At 32.2% G+C, this 20,270-nt stretch overlaps 1 protein-coding gene across 1 annotated transcript in view; it reads left to right on the top strand.

The window, feature by feature from the left end:
- The window catches only part of CACNA1C_1 (Voltage-dependent L-type calcium channel subunit alpha-1C), a 168,608-nt gene that overhangs the window by 103,627 nt on the left and 44,711 nt on the right, over positions 1 to 20,270 (top strand). The window contains exons 33-34 of the mRNA XM_051212767.1: positions 6,008 to 6,110; positions 9,122 to 9,225. Coding sequence (XP_051068681.1) covers positions 6,008 to 6,110; positions 9,122 to 9,201 — 183 coding nt within the window. The 3' untranslated portion in view covers positions 9,202 to 9,225. The remainder of the gene's footprint in view (positions 1 to 6,007; positions 6,111 to 9,121; positions 9,226 to 20,270) is intronic.

Here is a 20,270-nt window from a genome sequence, read left to right as displayed (position 1 = left end):
GATTAATCGACGGGATCAGTGACGCATAAAACCCGTGTGGAGCAGTCTAGAGTCTTTATCAGTCTTGCTTTCCGCCTAGCCCTGCCTGTTAAAGTTCAGAACATCAATCTCAGCCTCTGCGATATGGATTATTTATTTCAAACATACTGGACTTATATACCAACCAAACAGACTACATCGTACCATCAAATAGAATATACATATTTGTACAAGTTTCCACACCACTCATTCTTTGTTCTTGCTCTCTTTCCTTCGATCTTCTTAACCTTCTGCCGCCAGGTATTTCACAAGATCAAAACAAAAGTGTCTGTGAGTGTGATAGACTGTAACTAATAGATTGGGAATATATTAAGAATGGTAAATCATATAACATTAGTTAATAGGTCAAATGAAAGCTTATGATTTAATTAATAATTATCCAATAAGAATATATGTAATGAAAGTCCATAAATAATTCCTAGCAGTTGATATTCATTTATTCTTCGTTCAGATGTAACACAGGTTATGTGTAAATAATAGATAATATAATAATCAATATAGTTTTTGTTATATCCCAATGAGTAGAGAAGTTGTATTTCTAACGTTTTGTGACTGAATATAAGTCACTTCTTCAGAGAAAACGAATAATGGAACTTTGAAGAAGTGTCTTGCATTAACTCACGAAACTTCAGAAATACAACTTTCCACTCAATACTCAACTTATTTGAAACCATCAATATCCTTCATTGAACAAAATATTAACTTGTTCTTTTCTTATTTCATTTATCACTAAATAACTGAAGCTGTAAATCAATGTTTTGATCATCTAGTTCTCAATTGTTATTATAAAATTAAGAATTTACTTTGTTCTAATCCAATTTCCGCTATTGTGGCTACTACTACGACGACTAGTTCTACTAGGATTATGACGACTAGTTCTACTATTACTAGTATAGTGAACGAGAACACAATTTGGGACAATCAGGTGTATTTTAATACTAAAGTACAAAACATCTTAGTAAAATCCAAGAACCATACAGTAGATACTTAATTTGCAAAATGTCAATCAATTGTTTCAAACTTGACTATTCCTTTTGCAAAGATTAATCAATCGTCTCGGACTCATAGTTTCTGCATTTCCATGCCAATTGCTTTCATTTCACGTTCTTTCCACCTCGATCTTCTGCTGCCCGACATTCTATTCCTTACTAGCGTTATATACTACTTATGAAGATGTAAGCAATGCACACTCCATGGGAAAGCTTAACAAATAAGCTTAATAGTTAACTAACTAACATGTTAACTCAAGTTTCCTTCAACTAATAAATTTACATTTTCATTTTAACAGTTTTACAGTAATATATGTCATTTAATGTTGTATCTACATAATATGGATAATCCTATGAGTTTATGAGTAAAGTCAGTTAGTGAATCAGTCAGTCAGTCAACAACATAAACCTTCGTACGTACGTAAAGTAGCTATTTTAAATAAAACTGACGTTTCCTTTATTTATTACAAGAAAGGAAAATAATGTATGCTGCTCAAACTTTCATTAATGAGTACAATTTGTATAACGATCTTACAAAACAGACTATGAGAGTATACTTTCCATTGATAGGTCATATCTGGTTTCTTCTAACAATTCTCTGTTTTTCTTAATATGTTTACAATTACACTATATCTAGAACAATTGACTTTTATTTAGAGAATTGTACTAAGCCTATTAAAATATGTAAATAATAGACCTCATTTATAATATTCATTACCCCCAAATGCCCTGGTATGGCCGAGAGTGGGGTGGGGCCACCCTCCCTCTCGAAACGCTCTCATACGGCCACGCGTATACAGACTCTGCCAGGGAAGTCTTACTCACTATCTTCTCGTGGCGGGGGTGTTATTTACGAAAATGAGAGGACGAAAAGCGAATGTCCGGTGCTTTAACCGGATCCCAAACCAATGGTGCACATGAACTCCAGTATCCTGAGGGAACAAATGGCGTATGAACCAATTTTCGGTCGCCGGCTACCATGGGACTGCATCTCCTCACGATGCTCCACTGCCTTGTGGGTTAGAACTTTAGGTCAAAGGCTCTGGGTGTGGCCCCCTAAGAAAACCACTTGCTTCGGTCTGTGCACTCGGGCAGTATCACAGCCCACACCGAAATATAATGATAATGAAAATGTGCGGCGCCTACGTATTTGGTGCTTTCTTGTATCAATATTTATGTGTTCAAATAAATAATATTCATCAGAAGAGTTAATGATATCCGTACAAAGGAAAAAGGTATTTCTTTAAATGATTTATGAGATTAATATGAATTGCTGACTTAATTAAGTTCTGTTTTTTTTTGTTTGTCTAACTATTCAAGTTCTTGGATTATTCATCATTGATCTTATTCAACATTAAGCTTTCTATACTAATTAAACTTTGATAGTAACAACTTTATATTAATTAATAAGGTCAGACTATGTTTCATAGTTATGTTTTAAGTAATAGGCTCATTGATTGACTATCCAAATAAACATATACAATCTTATAGGAAGTCACATTAACACAACTGTGAACAAAAATAACAAAGTGACTTCATTATGTAATATGGAATGATTTATTAAGAAAGCATTAAGAAGTACATCTATATCAATAATATTGATTATGTATTACAGTGATTAAGCTGGCATTGTACACCTTGTGATCATATGACCTTCATACTTTGATATTTTTAACCTAACCGCCAAAACTAAGACCTATACATTCAAAACATAAAAGAACTGTATGATACTTCATTTGATTACATTAAGTAATCACTTAATTTCTGGAAGTGTATATAATCATTTATGAATCCCAGCATTATTAGAAGATATCATAGTTTTTGTATCCTCGTGTAACAATCAATCTATTCAATCATATGATCTAGTTCAAATATCAATTCTCTCCAATTAACCATACAAATGATCATTTCTTGGTGTACACAAATTAAACTGAGAAAAAGCTTCGTAAAACTTCATATAAAATGTCTTTGACTATTTATGTTTGATACAACTTGAAGGAATTGATTCAGTTAATCATTGAAATTACATTCATTTTGACAGTGATCAACATTTCAAAGATAATAACTTCATTTTCGTTGATTATATTATTCGTTCATAATATGATCATACCTGAAGACTTTATTGAATATTGAACAGATGTAAATCATAATGTAGTGTATGCTACTGATGTTGATATATATAAGCGCATTCCAAACATTCTAGCATCGTTGCTTAGTGCTACCAGAAGACTCTGCATTTTATCAGCGTCTTCACCAAACAGGACTATGTCATCTGCGTATTTTAAGTCGATAAGTAGACCTCCTGGTAGGAGATCAATACCCGAGGATTCAGTCGACGAGAATGTTATTTCCATCAGTAGATCTATGATGAAGTTGAACAAAAATGGGGAAGTGGACAGCCTTGACGAACACCACTTGAGGTTGCAAAACCAGATTACAGTTAGCCATAATCTCTGACTCCACTAGTAGTGTTCGAGTAAAGAGCCTTCATAAGGTTGATGTACTTCTGAGGTACGCCTTTCAATGACAGATACTGCCACAGAATCTCGCGGTCTACTGAGTCAAATGCACTGTTCTATTAAAGGACTTTTGATTTTATAATGATCACTTATCAAAGAAACAAATTTAAATTGAGAACATCATTTAAATAAGAGTAGACGAGAGGGATATTGGCGAGATGTACGCAATAAGATATTTCAGATTAAGGAATATAACCAGCATAATATATCGTACATTCCTTGATACACAAATGATAAATATTTCTGAACCCTTGTGATGTCATATATGTTGTCACATTCAGACATAAAACAATTTTTTTCCATACATTCGTACATTTTACCACGTCTAAACGTTTCTACTCACCTTTAGCATAGCGTTTAATCCATTTCCATTGTAATATTTTCAATAGTTTTACCAATTATTTCGTTATCGATTGGTACATTGAGTTTGACATTTCCAGAATCATGTACCCAAAGATTTTGAACCTTCAGTAGGCCATTAAGTCGTCAAGTAGGTGTTTTGTAATATTTAAGTACGTAACAGAATCAGAAATCTGTGATTATTTCAGAGGTTTTAATGTGTTATAGTTAGTTAAGAACCAATCTTACATAACGCAAGTTTTAGGAATTCAGTCTGATCCGCCAGTATACAATTCATTTTATCTATGTAATCATTCTTTGTCAGAACTGGAATATCTGATCTTTTATCTACTTTGATGGCTTTTGAATTCTCATCCGATTTTAACTTCCAAATGTGTTCCTGATTATTTTAATCCCTATGCTTTGTATGTGATCCTTGTTACTATTATATGTAATACTAAAATGAATCAGTATAATCATGTATCTTCCAGGTTTTTACTTCATAGGTTTCAACATACATGAACTGCTTTATTTAACAAGAATTGTCACTAAGTCAATAAACAATCATTCCTTACCACCTAACTGACAATGGATGTAGTATTAAGATGTTGGTTTCTCAGATGTTTATTAAGTCTACAGCAATTTATCCAAAGGCATAGGATTATCCATTCTCTGTATTACCAAAAACAATGAGCATCAACTTAATCAAAAAAGAGACTTATATACACAAGACAAGAAATTTTCTCTTATCCCTTTCTTGTATAGATTTTTATATTTTACCAATGATACATATTGTCATTATTTTAAAATTCAATGTATATGGAATATACTACTTTCAACCTATAAAATTGATTCATACAATCATATTCAGACGAAATAGACGTCCAGTGGTTCCAGGATTTCAGTGATTGTATTTAACTTTGATCAACTAGTGATTTTAATGAAAGTACATGCATAATCACCTTCGAATGGAAATATTTTGGGGATCAAATGAATATCAGTTAATTTGAATTGAATTGTTTTTAATAAGATTCGTTGATTTAAGACAGTAAACTATACCTATTCAAACAAGCATTTAAAGCGTCTATTAGTGGTGTTTTCACATCATATACAACTATGAAATAAATATTAACTTCAATGGTTAAGATCATGAGTCAATTGAAGCTAGACCACCATGAAAAACCTGGAAGCAGTGGACGGCCGTTTCGTCCCATTGTGGGACTCCTCAGCAGTGCGCATCCACGACCTCGCCCCCTGTGTGATTCGACCTCAGGACCTACTGGGTGGTCTAGCTTCAATTGACTCATGATCTTAACCATTGAAATTAATATAATATCCACAAAACCCATCTGATATTGCAATAAATATTACTTTAATATCAGTTTACTTATCCTAGTTTCCATATCTCTAACCTTATTATCTTTTTTTGTTTACATTTTGGTCGTTGATAAAGAATTCATTAACTGACAAGAAATTTAAAATCTACTTGTAATCTTTCATTATGAAGCAGAGACTAGTAGAGTTCAACCGGGTCTATTGTTAGATAGTAACTCACTGAAGCTTCAATTGACTCACAAACTCAACTATTTAAAAGACTACAATACCCAGAAAAAAACACTTTCTGATGATAATCATCCGATGCTCACTAGTGACTGGCTGTAGGAGATATTTCCTGGAGTTCTAGTGAGAAGCAGTGACTAATGGAGTTCAACCGAGTCTGTTGTGAGATAGTGACTCACTGAACATAATGGTGGATGTGTCACTCAATTTCATCGATTAGTTGAAGTTAAACATTAATACCGTTGAATGCCGGCCAGCTCAGTAATCTAAAGGTTAATCGTTCGCGCGCAAGTCTGATAAGCCCTGGGCTCGAATCCCGTGAGCGGCATCGTAGATGCACACTTCTGCGGAGGAGTCTCACGTCAGGACGAAAAGTCTATCCAGTGATTCCAGGTTTTTTATGGTGGACTAGCTTCAATTGACTTACGAGTTCATCTATTAAAATACTATAATATCCACCAAAACCCTTTTCTGATGATATTTCTATATATATCATTATTAATATCTATCAATCATCTTATTTCAATTCTTTACACCAATATTTAAATATCTGTTCTTCAGACTTTAGTACGTATGAATATGCCGTTGAATAGTGATGGAACTGTCATGTTCAATGCAACACTTTTTGCTTTAGTTCGAACTAATTTAAAAATAAAAACTGAAGGTAAGCTATTATGAATTAGTTGTATTGAATAGATTATTTTTATCATAGTTCCTAAATTATTTTTCTCACATTTTATTCATACATAACTTCACATTTATGTCAAATTAAATTTAAAAAAAAAACAACGAGAAAACTACGGTACGGTTTGGGGTGAAGAGAGTTAGCGCTCTCTGTCGTAATGCTCTCACATGGACACGCATATACAATCACTTTCAAGGAAGTCCTACTCACTGCCTTCTCACGGCAGAACTGTTGTTTATAGAAATTGAAAGTAAGAAAACCGAATGTTAAGTGCTCATACTGAGTCGGTCGATATGGAGTATTTACTTAGAACAGTTGGAAAACCCTAATTCCAAATCGATAGTGCACATGGGTTCACGGATTTTCTGGGGGATGAAATGTCGTACGAACCTATTTTTTGTCATCACTTACCATGGTACAGCATCTCCTAATGTTGCTCCACTGTCTTGTAAACTAGATCTTTATATCAAAAGCTCGGAGAGTGCCCCCTTAAGAAAACACTCTAATGTAGTGCTGATGAATGATTTCTTAGAAAAATTTAAACATCAATTTAGAAATTTCTTGTTTACAAATTATTATTCTACTGAATAACATCCATAATAATAAAAATCATAATAATAGAAAACTGCCAGAAGTTGAGTATAATTTCTATTTTCAACATGCATACAGGTTACTGTAAGCCGTTAACTTTAACTGTTGGCCACACCCGTGGTTTATATGCATCTGAGACGTCATTAACATATATCGTTAGATTTAACATACTTACTTACGCCTGTTACTCCCAATGGAGCATAGGCTGCCGACCAGCATTCTCCAATTCATTCTGTCCTGGGTCTTCCTTTCCAGTTCTGTCCAATTTTTGTTCATTTTTCTCATGTCTCTCTCTATATCTCGGCATAATGTGTTCTTTAGTCTTCCTCTTTTCCTTTCGCCCTGAGGATTCCATGTGATGGCTTGTCTTGTGACTCAGTTGGGTGCTTTCCTCAATAGATTTAACTAAGTTCGGATAATTCGTAGTAATCATCCCGTCCATAACTAAAGTGTACAGAACATTGGGTCACCACTATGAATCTCAGCTTTTTTTCAATTATTTTTGTATTTTAACTTCGGTAATTCATAAAGAAATTAGTTTGAGAAATAGCTATTCAGAATTTCAATAGTTTAATGATGTCCTCTGTATTATGATGGATAGGACTGAAATATTACTAAGGATTTATCATTGATCTTCAAGTTTGTGTATGAACAATCATTTGTTATACATATATCAAGTGAAATTACATTAATTCCCTAATATCCGTTAGATTGTGAGTTTCAAAATGATTCTATACCTTTTACCGTACAAATCCATTTTTCTTCCGCAAATTATATCGTCTATGCTTAGGGTTAGTGTTTTATTTTAGCAAGTTAGACAATGCTATCTACTCTCCCCTTCCTTTTTCTTCTGGTGGTCGACTGGATTATGAAGACCTCGACATCTGAGGGAAAACATGGCATACAATGGACAGCTCAGAACCGATTAGACGATTTGGACTTCGCAGATGACCTGGCCCTTCTATCGCATACACATGAACAAATGCAGATAAAGACAGCCAGTGTAGCAGCATTCTCTGCACCAGTAGGCCTCAAAATACACAGGGGGAAAACCAAGATCCGCAAATACGACACGGAGAACAGCAATCCAATCACTTTTCATGGCGAAACTCTGGAGGATGTATAATCCTTCACATACCTGGGAAGCATCATCGATGAATAAGGAGGTTCAGATGCAGACGTAAAGGCGAGGATTGGCAAAGCAAGGACCGCATTCCTACAATTGAACAACATACGGAACTTAAAACAGCTGTCAACCAATATCAAAGTCACAATCTTCAATACGAACGTCAAGGCAGTTCTACTGTATGGAGCTGAAACTTGGAGAACTACAACAACCACAATCAAGGAAGTACAAGTATTTATAAATAGCTGTCTATGCAAGATACTCAACATCCATTGGCCGGATACCATCAGAAACAGTCTACTGTGAGAGAGAACAAACCAGCTTCCAGCTGAAGAAGAAATTAGGAAAAGACGATGGAAATGGATAACACATACATTACGCAAATCATCAAACTGCATCACGAGACAAGCCCTAACACGGAATCCTGAAGGGAAGCGGAAAAGTGGAAGGCCAAAGAACACATTACGTCGGATAATAGAATCAGATATGAAAAGCATGGATAGCAACTGGGAAGAGCTGCAAAGGTTTACCCTAGACAGGGTTGGATGGAGAATGCTGGTGAGAGGCCTATGCTCCTCCCTTACGAGGAGTAACAGGCGCGAGTAAGTAAGTATGCTTAGGGCTTTTTGTTGTTGCTGATATTGCTTCCTACTTTAATCATTCTGACATGTATCTAGATAATTTCATCTCTCTATGCTCATATGGTGTGACCACGTGAACCGATACACAAATGTCAAGTTCTAAGTTGCTTATGAAAAACGAAATGACAAACATATTCAACTGGTTATACTCATGATTTTATCTCTCGAAATTTGTTTCATCTGAGATTTGTAGGATTAATTTCTTTTAATATAACTATCGTTTAATCCATCTAAGTTATTTTAAAATTATATATTATAGTCAACCAAATTGTTCATATTGTTCATATTTCATTGTTATTGAATAACATCCATAATAATAATATATGTGAAAATTATATTTGAAATAATCTTAGCGATTGAAATGTAAATAATTCCAAACGTTTCGTCCAGCTAACTTGTCCAGACTTCTTCAGAGTAATAATCCAAAGAAGGAGTCCGGACAAGTTAGCTGGACGAAATGTTGGAATTATTTACATTTCAATTGATGAGATTATTTCAAATATAATTTTCACATATAATGACTTCTCTTTAGTCGGCGTCCAATTTCTGTCAAACTATTCGGTCTAATCTTGACAAATATTCATATAAATAATAATAATAATAATAATTATTATTATTATTATATGATATAGGTGCAGCAATTGATCAATTAAATGAAGAACTTCGTGCTGTAATTAAAAAATATGGAAAAGAACAAGTAATAAATTATTAGATCAACTTGTACCTCCTGCAGGTGGTAAGTTTTCAAATGTTGCTAAAACTATATCTACTTAGATTAATCAGAAATAATGTTTATATATATATATATATATATATATAATTTATACTTAATTACTTACGTCTGTTACCCATCGTGGACGAATGTAGACCGTCTATCAACATTTGTCTTCGAGAATCTTTTCCAATTGTTATTCGTCTTTTTAATGTCTACTTTCAACGCTCAATGGAATGTGTTCTTTGGTCTTCTTTTTTCTTTTTTCTTATTTCCCTACAGAATTCCAAGTTAAAGCATAAAATGTATAAGCATAAACTAATTAATTATTAATAAAAACATTCAATGAATTATATCATTATCACTGAATTATAAATCAAAATGATTATAATCATGTGAATTGCTTTATGGAATTACTAAAATTGACAATAATAAATGATTGAGATCATGAATCGATTGATGTTAGGTTTTCAATGGTGGTCCAATATCAATCGGTTCATGATCTCAATTAAAAACTTAACAATCTTCACAACCTCTAAACTGATAATTACCATATGCTCACTAGTGACTAGCTTCGTGAGAGAATTCTCGGAGTTCTAGTAAGAAGCCGTGACAAGTGGAGTTAATCCGTGTCGGGTAGAAACAAATGTCTACCTCTGTACAATGGAAGATGGTCGCGAAACTTCGTGAATTGGTTGATGTTAGACACTGTCACTATTGGATGCCGACCGGCTCAGTGGTCCATTATGTTAAGCGTTCGCGTGCGAGACTGAAGGCCCTGGGTTTGAATCCGGCGAGCGGGATAGTGGATGTGCACTGCTGAGGAGTCCTACAATAGGACGAAACGGCCGCCCAGTGCTTCCAGGTTTTCAATGGTGGTCTAATATCAATCGGTTCATGATCTCGATCAAAAACTTAAATATCTCCACAATCCCTAAACTGATAATAATAAATGAGTAACATTTACCTTCTAATGTGTTAAACCTTATTTATATCTAGTTAGAAGTTAACTTAATATAGAGCAATGAAAATTCTTTTATCATTGTGAGTATTTGATAATTGGATATCATTGAAACTATGTTCTTATTCTGAGTGATATATTTCAAAATTAAGAATTATTTTGATTAACGAATTATTATAAATTAGATCACTAATGAAATACTCCAAGCACGGGATGATTGTTTCATACTATTATGAGATTCGTTAGAAATGCGAATTTATTATTCTGTATGCTGGATCAATTCATGATTGTAATAAAATTTAACAGCCATCACTCTTTCATGACATTATCAACAATACTTCGTTCTGATAAGAAATCCTTGAAATTTTAATGAAAAGCTGTAACTAATTGAGCTAATCACTATCGAATGTGGTACATTTACTTACAATACAAATTGAAAACACAATGTCGTGAACTAATTGAATTAAGATATCAACAATATTAAATGACGATATAGTAGTGTAGTAGTGGTTAAGTGTTTACACACCAAATCAAAAGGTGTCGAATTCGATTGCTCTTAGTAAAGGAACCGTGGATGAACACTATTGATGGGTCCAGTCCTAGAACAAAACGGCTACTCAATGCTTCTATATTGTAACAGTGATTAGTTCATGATTTCAATGATATTATTAACTGAATTTCTTTCATTATTACTGATAAATCAATACACAGAAAGAAGTAAAAATTTTTTTGAGCTAACAAAATAGTTACTTAAATCAATTAAATGAACACATCATTTTGATAATTTAACGGCGCCCCCCCTCCCCAACTTCAATTTATAATTCTCTATCGATCACTTTTGATGAAGTGATAATGTAAAAACAATGTTAAACATTAATATACAACGTAGATGAATGTCATAAAATCGATTCGTTAGTAATCATTTATACTGTTAATGATCATAATTTACAGTGTTATTAACCTATGGAAAAATAAATATGGTAACTAACTAATAAGTGTGGAATGTTTGTTTACTTGGTAACTCATTTAATTATCAGCTGATCATAACTTATTAAGATTTCTTTTTTGTTTGACAATTGTTTTTGAAAAAAAAAGAAAACATCACTTCTATTCTTAATCATTCTACTGAATTCAATTATCAAGATCAAAAAAAGTTGAAGGAAGAAAAACAAAAAAAATAATCTACACTAGTAATTTGTTTAAGCCAAGATGAATAGTGACTAGCAGTAGACTCGTTAATTGGATTCACTTACATCTCAGAGTGAATGTTCATTCTGGGACTCGAACCTAGCGCCGTTCGCTTCAAATGCCATCGCGTTATCGTCTTAACTATTGAGTCCTGATAGTCACTTGTTTATGCAATGAGGTGAAGTTTAAATTCACTTCGTGTTACTTTACTTGTATCTTCACATTGCTATTTAGGACTCGATAGGTAAGTGAATAACGCGATGGTGTTTAAAGTGAACGGTATTCGGTTCGAGTCCCAGAGCAAACATAAACTTTGAGATACAGGTACATCCATCTGACGATTCCAAAATAGGACAAAACGTGCATTAAATTGGATTCCACTGGTAGCTATTATCCATCATTGCTTAATAAGCTTGTAATTTAAGTCTATATCGAGGCAATCCGTACAGGATTCACATATGCCAACCAGAGACTGATCAATTACAGCCTTAAATAACAATATCAAAATAATCAGAATGAGGATTTATGAAGATTTTACTAAATTTTGTATTCTACTTGCAAGATCGTGAATGTGAACTGCTCAGAAGTTCGATACTAGGACGAAACGGACGTTCAGTGTTTTCAGGGTTTTTTTTAAAGAGAACAAGAACAATGATTGGTGCAGAATAATAAATGAATTCATTTGATTTCGTCAGGTTGCGATCAGCTGCTTACAACCTAAAATATTTGAAATTCAATGTTATTATAGATATTGACATATTTATACAACAGAGGGTGATGAAGGATGAATACATGTGTATCATGATGTAGCAAAGATTTCGTTAGAGTTAATGAAGTCATAAAATTTTTGGTTTCCAATATATAGAGTTTGGAAGGAAAGGTTCCAGAACATTGAAATAGTGATTAGAAATCATGGAATTAAAAAACCACGTTAAATGATTATACAATGAAGTAACTGAAAATAGATGAATGATGTAATTATAAAATGACGTAATAAATTAAAGGGGGGGGTAATGTTACCAGAACAATAATATTAATAATAATAATAACACAAAACAATAATTACATATTTTTAATGGTTAAATTCATGAATCGATCTAAGCTAGACCTATCATTGAAAGCTTGGAACGGTTGTTTCATCCTAGTATAGAACTCCTGAACAGTTGCACATTCACGACCTTGCAAATGGGACATGAAGTTTACCAAAATCTCCGATAAATCCTTATTCTGATTGTTAAATTTGTTTAAAACCTTAATAAATATTATTAATGAATTATTATAAACAATATAGAATTGTGGAGACTGTAGAATTTTAATTGAGATCACTAACTAATCCATATTAGACCATCATTGAAAATCTAAAAGCATTGAAGGAATACAATGCTGAAAAGTACCATATTAAGTCAAGATGACCGTTTGGTGCTTACAGAATTTCTGAATAGTATAATATTGTTAAACTATTTACAAATTTTATAGGAAAAGTTGATATAACTTACCAAAGTACTTAACAATACAGAATATAAATTTCCTGATGTATACCTGTCTTGAAAATCTTAATCAGTCTTTCTAGATTGTTGGTTATGATTGTAAATTTATTCTTATTCATTAGTAAAATAATGAATAGACAGTAACTGAACTATTACCTCTTTGTATATAATACTTATTTGATTAGTTACATGAATAATTACCATGGTTTCTTAACTTATATCTTGTTTAAAACTGTTAACTTAATAAACCAATTACTTAGTAATTTTGTTATGAATGAGAATACAAGTGGAAATAAGTAAATGTATTTCTACAAAAAATTATAAAATGTGTTCGTCAAAATATGAAAGCCATACATTAGAATGCTTCATTTGCAAAATTCTATCATGTGTTCTTTACCACACTGTATAATTCTTCAAAGTCACAATTCCTTTCTATTTCTAGTTCTGTTTTTTTTTTGTTTAATTCGAACTTCATAGCCATTTACCATGCATTCCTCTCTTCATTGACGTTACATGCTACTTATGTCGAAAGACATACCTTGTGACCACCGATTAGAGAGCAGTGACTTATCGATCGGATCAATGATGCGTAAACCTGTATGAGAAGCCTAGAGTTTTGATTGGTCCTGCTTTCCGCCTAGCTCAGCCAGTTAAGTCCAGAACGCCAATCTCAGCCTCTGCGATATGAATCCTTATATTTCAAACATACTCTGTTTATATACCAATCAAGCAGACCACATCGTACCATAAAATAGAAAATAACATTTGTACAATATTTGGCCAGAAGTGGCTGTGAATAAGGGAAGTAGTGATTAACAGACAGGGAATAATTCAAGAATGAAAAATCGTATAATAATAGTTCATAGGTTTAAATAAAGCTCATGATAAGAGAGACATAAATAGGAATAGTTTAGTTAATTAACAATTATACGATAAAAAATATACTTACAGTATTGGTCCACAAATAGATCCCAAAAAATTACCACTCATTATTCTTATCAGGACATAACACAAGTTACATGCTACTTATGTCTTTCGACATAAGTAGCATATAACACATTTTATGTATGGATTAACTACATATATTTTTTAACAATCAAGGTTTATTGTTATCATGCTATAATAAGATCTGAGGATTCTGCAAAAATTATCATTTCACTATATCAGCTTACAATTGATTGATCGCTGGGTAGTGATCAATGTCATGTATGTCAAATCCTTCTTAGTTCAGATCGAATAATATCGACCAAGTTGCCACCAAGTGGCCATCACTAGTCTAGATGACTCAACATTGAGTGCACTATATTGAGATAAGATAGTGCTAAAAGGTAGGGTTTCCTCTTGATTACTTTCAACCACCATCTTACTATATGATACTGTTTGCTTTTTAAACAAAGAAGGAATTATCGAATAAAATAAAACGTAGAAATCTGCTATTTATTTGTTTATTTTTTAATATTTGTATCATGATCCAGTTTATATACATTAAAGTTGGACAAAGACTGAATCTCCTCTATCTATCTTATTTTATGCCTTATCTTTTGTCTGTATAATAGTTTTATTCATTGAATATTATTAAGATCGTTTATTTCTAACAATTCAATAGATCTATATATATATATATTACTTAAATACTTATAACTTTTGGTTTATATAAATTTATGTCAGATGGGTTTTGTGGATATTATAGTAATTTCAACGGTTAAGATCATGAGTCAGTTGAAGTTAGACCATCATGGAAAACCTGGAAGCATTGAATGGTCTTTCAGTTCTATTGTGAGACGAAATGGCTGTTCAATGCTTCCAGGTTTTCTATAATGGTCTAACTTCAACAGACTCATGATCTTAATCATAAATTTATGTATATAAATATTACTTATATTACATTATATCAATATATATGTATATTTGTTTATTCTTTAATTCATCTTTTAGTGTAATATAAAAATGGATATTGATTGTTTCTCAGGGAGTTGCCACAATCATATTTTATTTTCCTTTATTTTTCCTAGACTATATATATATATACATATATAGATAGATAAATAGATATATACATAGATAGATAGTTACCTTTTTACTCCAATCGACTTAATGCATGGTTCTATTCAGTTATTATTATTCTTATTATTTTAATTAGTTTATACTTATATACTTATAGTGTCTGTATATTACTTGTTGAATTGTTTTCCTTTTTTTGTTTGGTTGCTTGCTATTTGCTTGTATTATTGTTTTGTTTTTTTTGCTCTATTCTATTTGTATCTGTCTAGTGATATAAACAATTGTTTGTGTAATGGTTGAATAGATAAGATTCATGTTTATCGTTTCATACATTGATATAGATATAGATATACTATTAGCTTAAATGTGTTTAAAGACATTATGATGGTGATTGATCTTTGACAACCTATTTGATTATTTGAACTACCTATTCCTACCATCTAGATATTTCAACAAGTTATCTGTTTTTGTTTGTTTGTTTGTTTGAACACATCATAATGTTTATCCATTATATAACCTATTGAGGCACGTTTATATCAGTCAGCTACAACGTAGAATCAGGCATATATATGCATCCGTCAAAGTTGCCATACTACATTAGCACAGCAAGATGAACACTGAATTCATCGGAATACTTAAGTCAATGGTGGTAATATATTAAAGAAAGATTGCATATAAAGATATAGTACAGGAAAAAGAAGATCTCGGTTTGAAAGAAGACAGAGAGTGTATACACCTACGTACGCCATTGTGATTGATTCTGACCCAATATCACCGATAATGTTTATGAAACATTTACAACCTTTCACTGTATAATTTACAACAACAACAAAAAGTACAATCATAAACATTATAGAATCTGACAGGTAATATTCATTAAAATGAATAAACAGTATTAACATATCCATTCTTGAACTGCTAACATCTAACTATTGATCATTCAATATATCATCATCACAATCAATCAAACAATAAAAAATATAGCCATTAATATTAATAATAATGATAATACTAATTCCAAATCTCGATAGTAGGATACAATATAATATCCGAATTATGATTGAATTATTTATTAGATTTCTCTTTTTTTTTGCTTTTTTTTTGTTTGTTTTTTCGTTCTCCTTGTTCTTGGCAATATTCATTCATTATATCCATTAAATCTTCATAGAAACTATCCATGGTAAAGTAGGATTTTGCGAGAGAGAGAAAGAAGGAAAGAAAAAAAAGAGAAAAAAGCAGTTTTCTTTCCAAATTCTAGATAAATTACATAATTCAATAGAAACCTTTCATCTCTTTTATTTTTCTTTTCATCTTAATTATGATTTTTTTTCTTTTTTCTCGAGTGTGTGTGTGTGTGCGTGCGCGCGTGTGTATATATATATTTTTTTCCTAACATTTTCTAATCTGCATGAATAATGTTTCCTTTTGTTTGTTTATTTTTCTCCCGACAACTAACAAAAAGCACGTTAGTATATGTGGAATATCTGTATATATATATATATATATACATATATATATATATATATATATATATATATATATGTACATAATATTATTATAATATGAGAGATGTTTTAGTTCAAAGAAGAAAAAAAGAAAGAAAAACAGGAAAAAGAAGAAAAGGTTAAAAGAGAATACATGATCATAAAAGTTTATAGTTGAGGAAAACAAAAACTAATTGTGTTTTGGTTAGTTTAATAAATGATTCTGTTTTCTTCTGTTCTTTTCTTTCTGGTTTATAGATATTTTTTTTTAATTTTTTTCTTTTTTTGTCACATATTTGTATAATGTCACTTCATAAGGGATTTTTATGTGCTTATTATTATTATTATTACTACAGTGAAAGAGATTACTATTGAGTTGAATCAATTCAGTGTTAAGTTATGTTATATCTAGAGCTTTACATTCTTAATACACCGCGTACAACTTGAGCACTCAAACGTTAGAACCCTCTCAAGTTGCAAATGAGAAGACAGAAGACAAGTGAAAGGAAATCTATTCCAAGAAATGGATACGCATTGATGAGGAGTCTTACAATAGGACGAAACCATCGTCTAATACTTCCAGGTTTTTCATGATAGTCTAGCTTCAATGAATTCAATCATTAAAATTCAAATTTTTTTGTTTTGAATATATTGTTTTTTCATCAGCAATCATTAAATACAATTGAGGATTACGATTATCAAATTAGATATCTCATACACATAGTTCCCATTATCATTTTGAAAAGAGCAAGAACAAAAACATTCTAGCAGTATAGCATGAATTCATTTTATTTCATCTGGGTCTCGTCAGCTGCTTACAACCTGTGATATTTAAAAAGATAATAATTACATAATGAGTTTAAATTGCTTACTGTATATTGTAAATATATACCTAATATGAAAGAATATTCTACAGCATTAATTGTGACAACAGTTCAAAAGTGGGTTAGAAACAATTGATTACATAATGAATAAACATAGATAGCAATATAGTGAGTAAAGTATCTACCTGACGATACCTTACAATCTTTTAGGGTGATTAGTAAGCAGCCGAACTCCAGTCTTCTGAAGTTGGCTGAAGCCGTTGCTATCAGGCGTCAAAAAAACTGACCTATATATTCAAAAGGAGACGGTTGTTTATCTTTCCTTCCCCTGGTGACAAATATTCCTTCACTGCACCTTAACATTTTTTTCTTTTTCTCTTGCATTTATTACATCATTGATTCTATTTTTTTCAACTGTCTTTCAACTGAACTGCACTCACTATATTCCTATCAAGGTTTGTTCATTATGTAATCGATTGTTTCTAACCCACTTTTGAACTGTTGTCACAATTAATGCTGTAGAATATTCTTTCACATTAGGTATATATTTACAATATTCAGTAAGGAATTTGAACTCATTATGTAATTATTATCTTTTTAAATATCACAGGTTGTAAGCAGCTGACGAGACCCAGATGAAATAAAATGAATTCATGCTATACTGCTAGAATGTTTTTGTTCTTGCTCTTTTCAAAATTAGTTATCAATAGGTAGATTGTTTAAAACCGGATGACAGCTAAAGACTATTATAAAATATGAATATATACTCTTTGAGTTATTATTGTCAAATTAAAAGAAACACCCCTATCATCACTGTGACATTTCTCAGCTTATAGAACAGTTTTTATTAGTTATATATATTACAAATAATCAACTGATTTTTGTTTTAATTATGAGTATACTGAACATTGAACACTCTTCTTCTTTATCAAAAACAACGACCCTAACCTCTAAAATAATTTATCTTTTTTTTTATTATATAGAATGCAATATATGATATTTATGTTCTAGTATCATACATACATTCATTATATGTTGATGATTTCAGTAAAGATAGTAGGTTATCGACAAAATGACATTACTAGCCATTTGTTGCTAACTTGAACACTGTTCAGCTTTGTTAGTGTTATAACTTGTGACCTGTGTGCCCTGTTAATGCATAACGTGATGACACCGCCAATTGGAGAACAGTCATTTATTGACCGGATCAATGACGCATAAAACCCGTGTGAGCAGTCTAGAGTCCTTAACGGTTCTGCTTCCTGACTAGCCCTGCCTATTAAGTGCAGAACACCAATCTCAGCCTTTACAATATGAATCCTTATATTTCAAACATAATGAGTTTAAATACCATAAAATAGAAAATAACATTTGTACAACAATTAGCCAAAAGTGGTTGTGAATGTGGGAGATAATAATTAATAGACTGCGCATAACTCGAGAATGGCAAATCGTATCATAATAGTCCATAGGTCAAAATAAAACTTATAAAAAGAGGAACATGAATATGAATAGCTTAGTTACTCAACAATTTCACTATGAAAAACATATGTATAGTATTAGTACAGAAATAGATTTCAACAGTTACCATTCATTATTCTCATTGGGATATAACAGTTAGACTAAGGAATACTTAGGTAATTAAAAAAATGGAAATCCAAGTATTATCTCATTGTTAGAAGAAGGTTTTGTGGAGGTTTTAATAATTTAATAATTGATTTTATGAGTCAATTGAAGCTAGATCATCATGGGAAACCTGGAAACACTAAACGGCCGTTTCATCCTACCATGAGACTCTTCAGGAGAACGCATCCATAATCTCATTATTAATTGATTACAGAGTATCAAATTAACAGCAACTAATAATTAGTAATATGAATTAGCCCTAGTGAAGATTTTAATCTTTTTTCAGATTTCTAGATTTCTATTTAGGTGAGTCTATAATTTATGGATGACATTTGAGCGACGCTAGACTGACCTGGAGAGTGTTCACCTAATAACCAGGACTAAATGAAGGTTATAAACCAACGTAAGGAATTAGAATTGGAATTTACAGTTGATGGTTAAGGTTAACAATTAGATCAATTTCAGTCCAAAAACATCAATGGGAAGATTCAAGTGAAACAATATCAAGTGAATTAGATTTAAGGTTTTCATCATGAACTGACAACAGCTGTAATGCTAAAACTATTTAGCCAAATGGATGAATGAATTTTGCGCCAAAATCGAAGATCTGTTATCTTTAATCTGATTGATTCATATATAAATTATAATCTCGCCGAATTTCTTTTTAAATCTCAGTAATTCTATTCTTCTAGTAGTGAAGGAGTACGCAGGTGAGGACAACCGTATCGTATTTAACCCAAATATACAGAGTTACTTGGTAAAATAGAAAAACCATATTATGATACTTTGCAAAATATTCAATAAGTGTCTCGAACTTCATTGTTCTTGCATTTCCAATTATGATCATGATATCTTCATCTTGTCTTTAAGGATCAGTTTTTAATGTCGGGACTTTGTTTATCAAAACAACGTTTATTTAAGCAATGATGGATAGTGGCTAACAGTGGAATCCACAACGCGTGTTTCGTCCTATTTGGGACTCGTCAGCTAGATGTACCTGCATCTCAGAGTTGATGTTCACTGTGGCACTCCAACCCAGTACCATTCGCTTCAAACGCCATCGCCTCATCCACTTGGCTACTGAGTCCTGATAGCCAGTTGCTTGTGCAATGGGGTGAATTTCAATTCACTTGGTATTATTTGGCTTGTATCTTCCCATTAAGGTTTAAGACTGCAATTGATCAGTCTGTTATCGGCATAGGTGCACACTGTACTATGAGGACTCAGTAACTAAGTGGATAACGCGATGGCGTTTCAAGTGAATGGTACTGGGTTCGAGGCCCAGAGTGAACATCAACTGTGAGATGCAGGTACATCCAGCTAACGAGACGTAAATAAGACTAAGTGACTCGCGTCCTGGATTCCACTGCTAGTCCACTATCCATCATTGCTTACAAAAAGACTGTGAATTAAGGCAATATCGAGACATACGCACACTATGCACATATGCCAATAACAGACTGATCAATTGCAGTCTTAAAACCCCGATGGGAAGATA

The sequence above is a fragment of the Schistosoma haematobium genome, chromosome 3, assembly GCF_000699445.3.
Source record: "Schistosoma haematobium chromosome 3, whole genome shotgun sequence".
NCBI lineage: Eukaryota > Metazoa > Platyhelminthes > Trematoda > Strigeidida > Schistosomatidae > Schistosoma > Schistosoma haematobium.
Note: the sequence above shows the minus strand (reverse complement) of the source record. Positions and strands in the feature narration are given on the sequence as shown.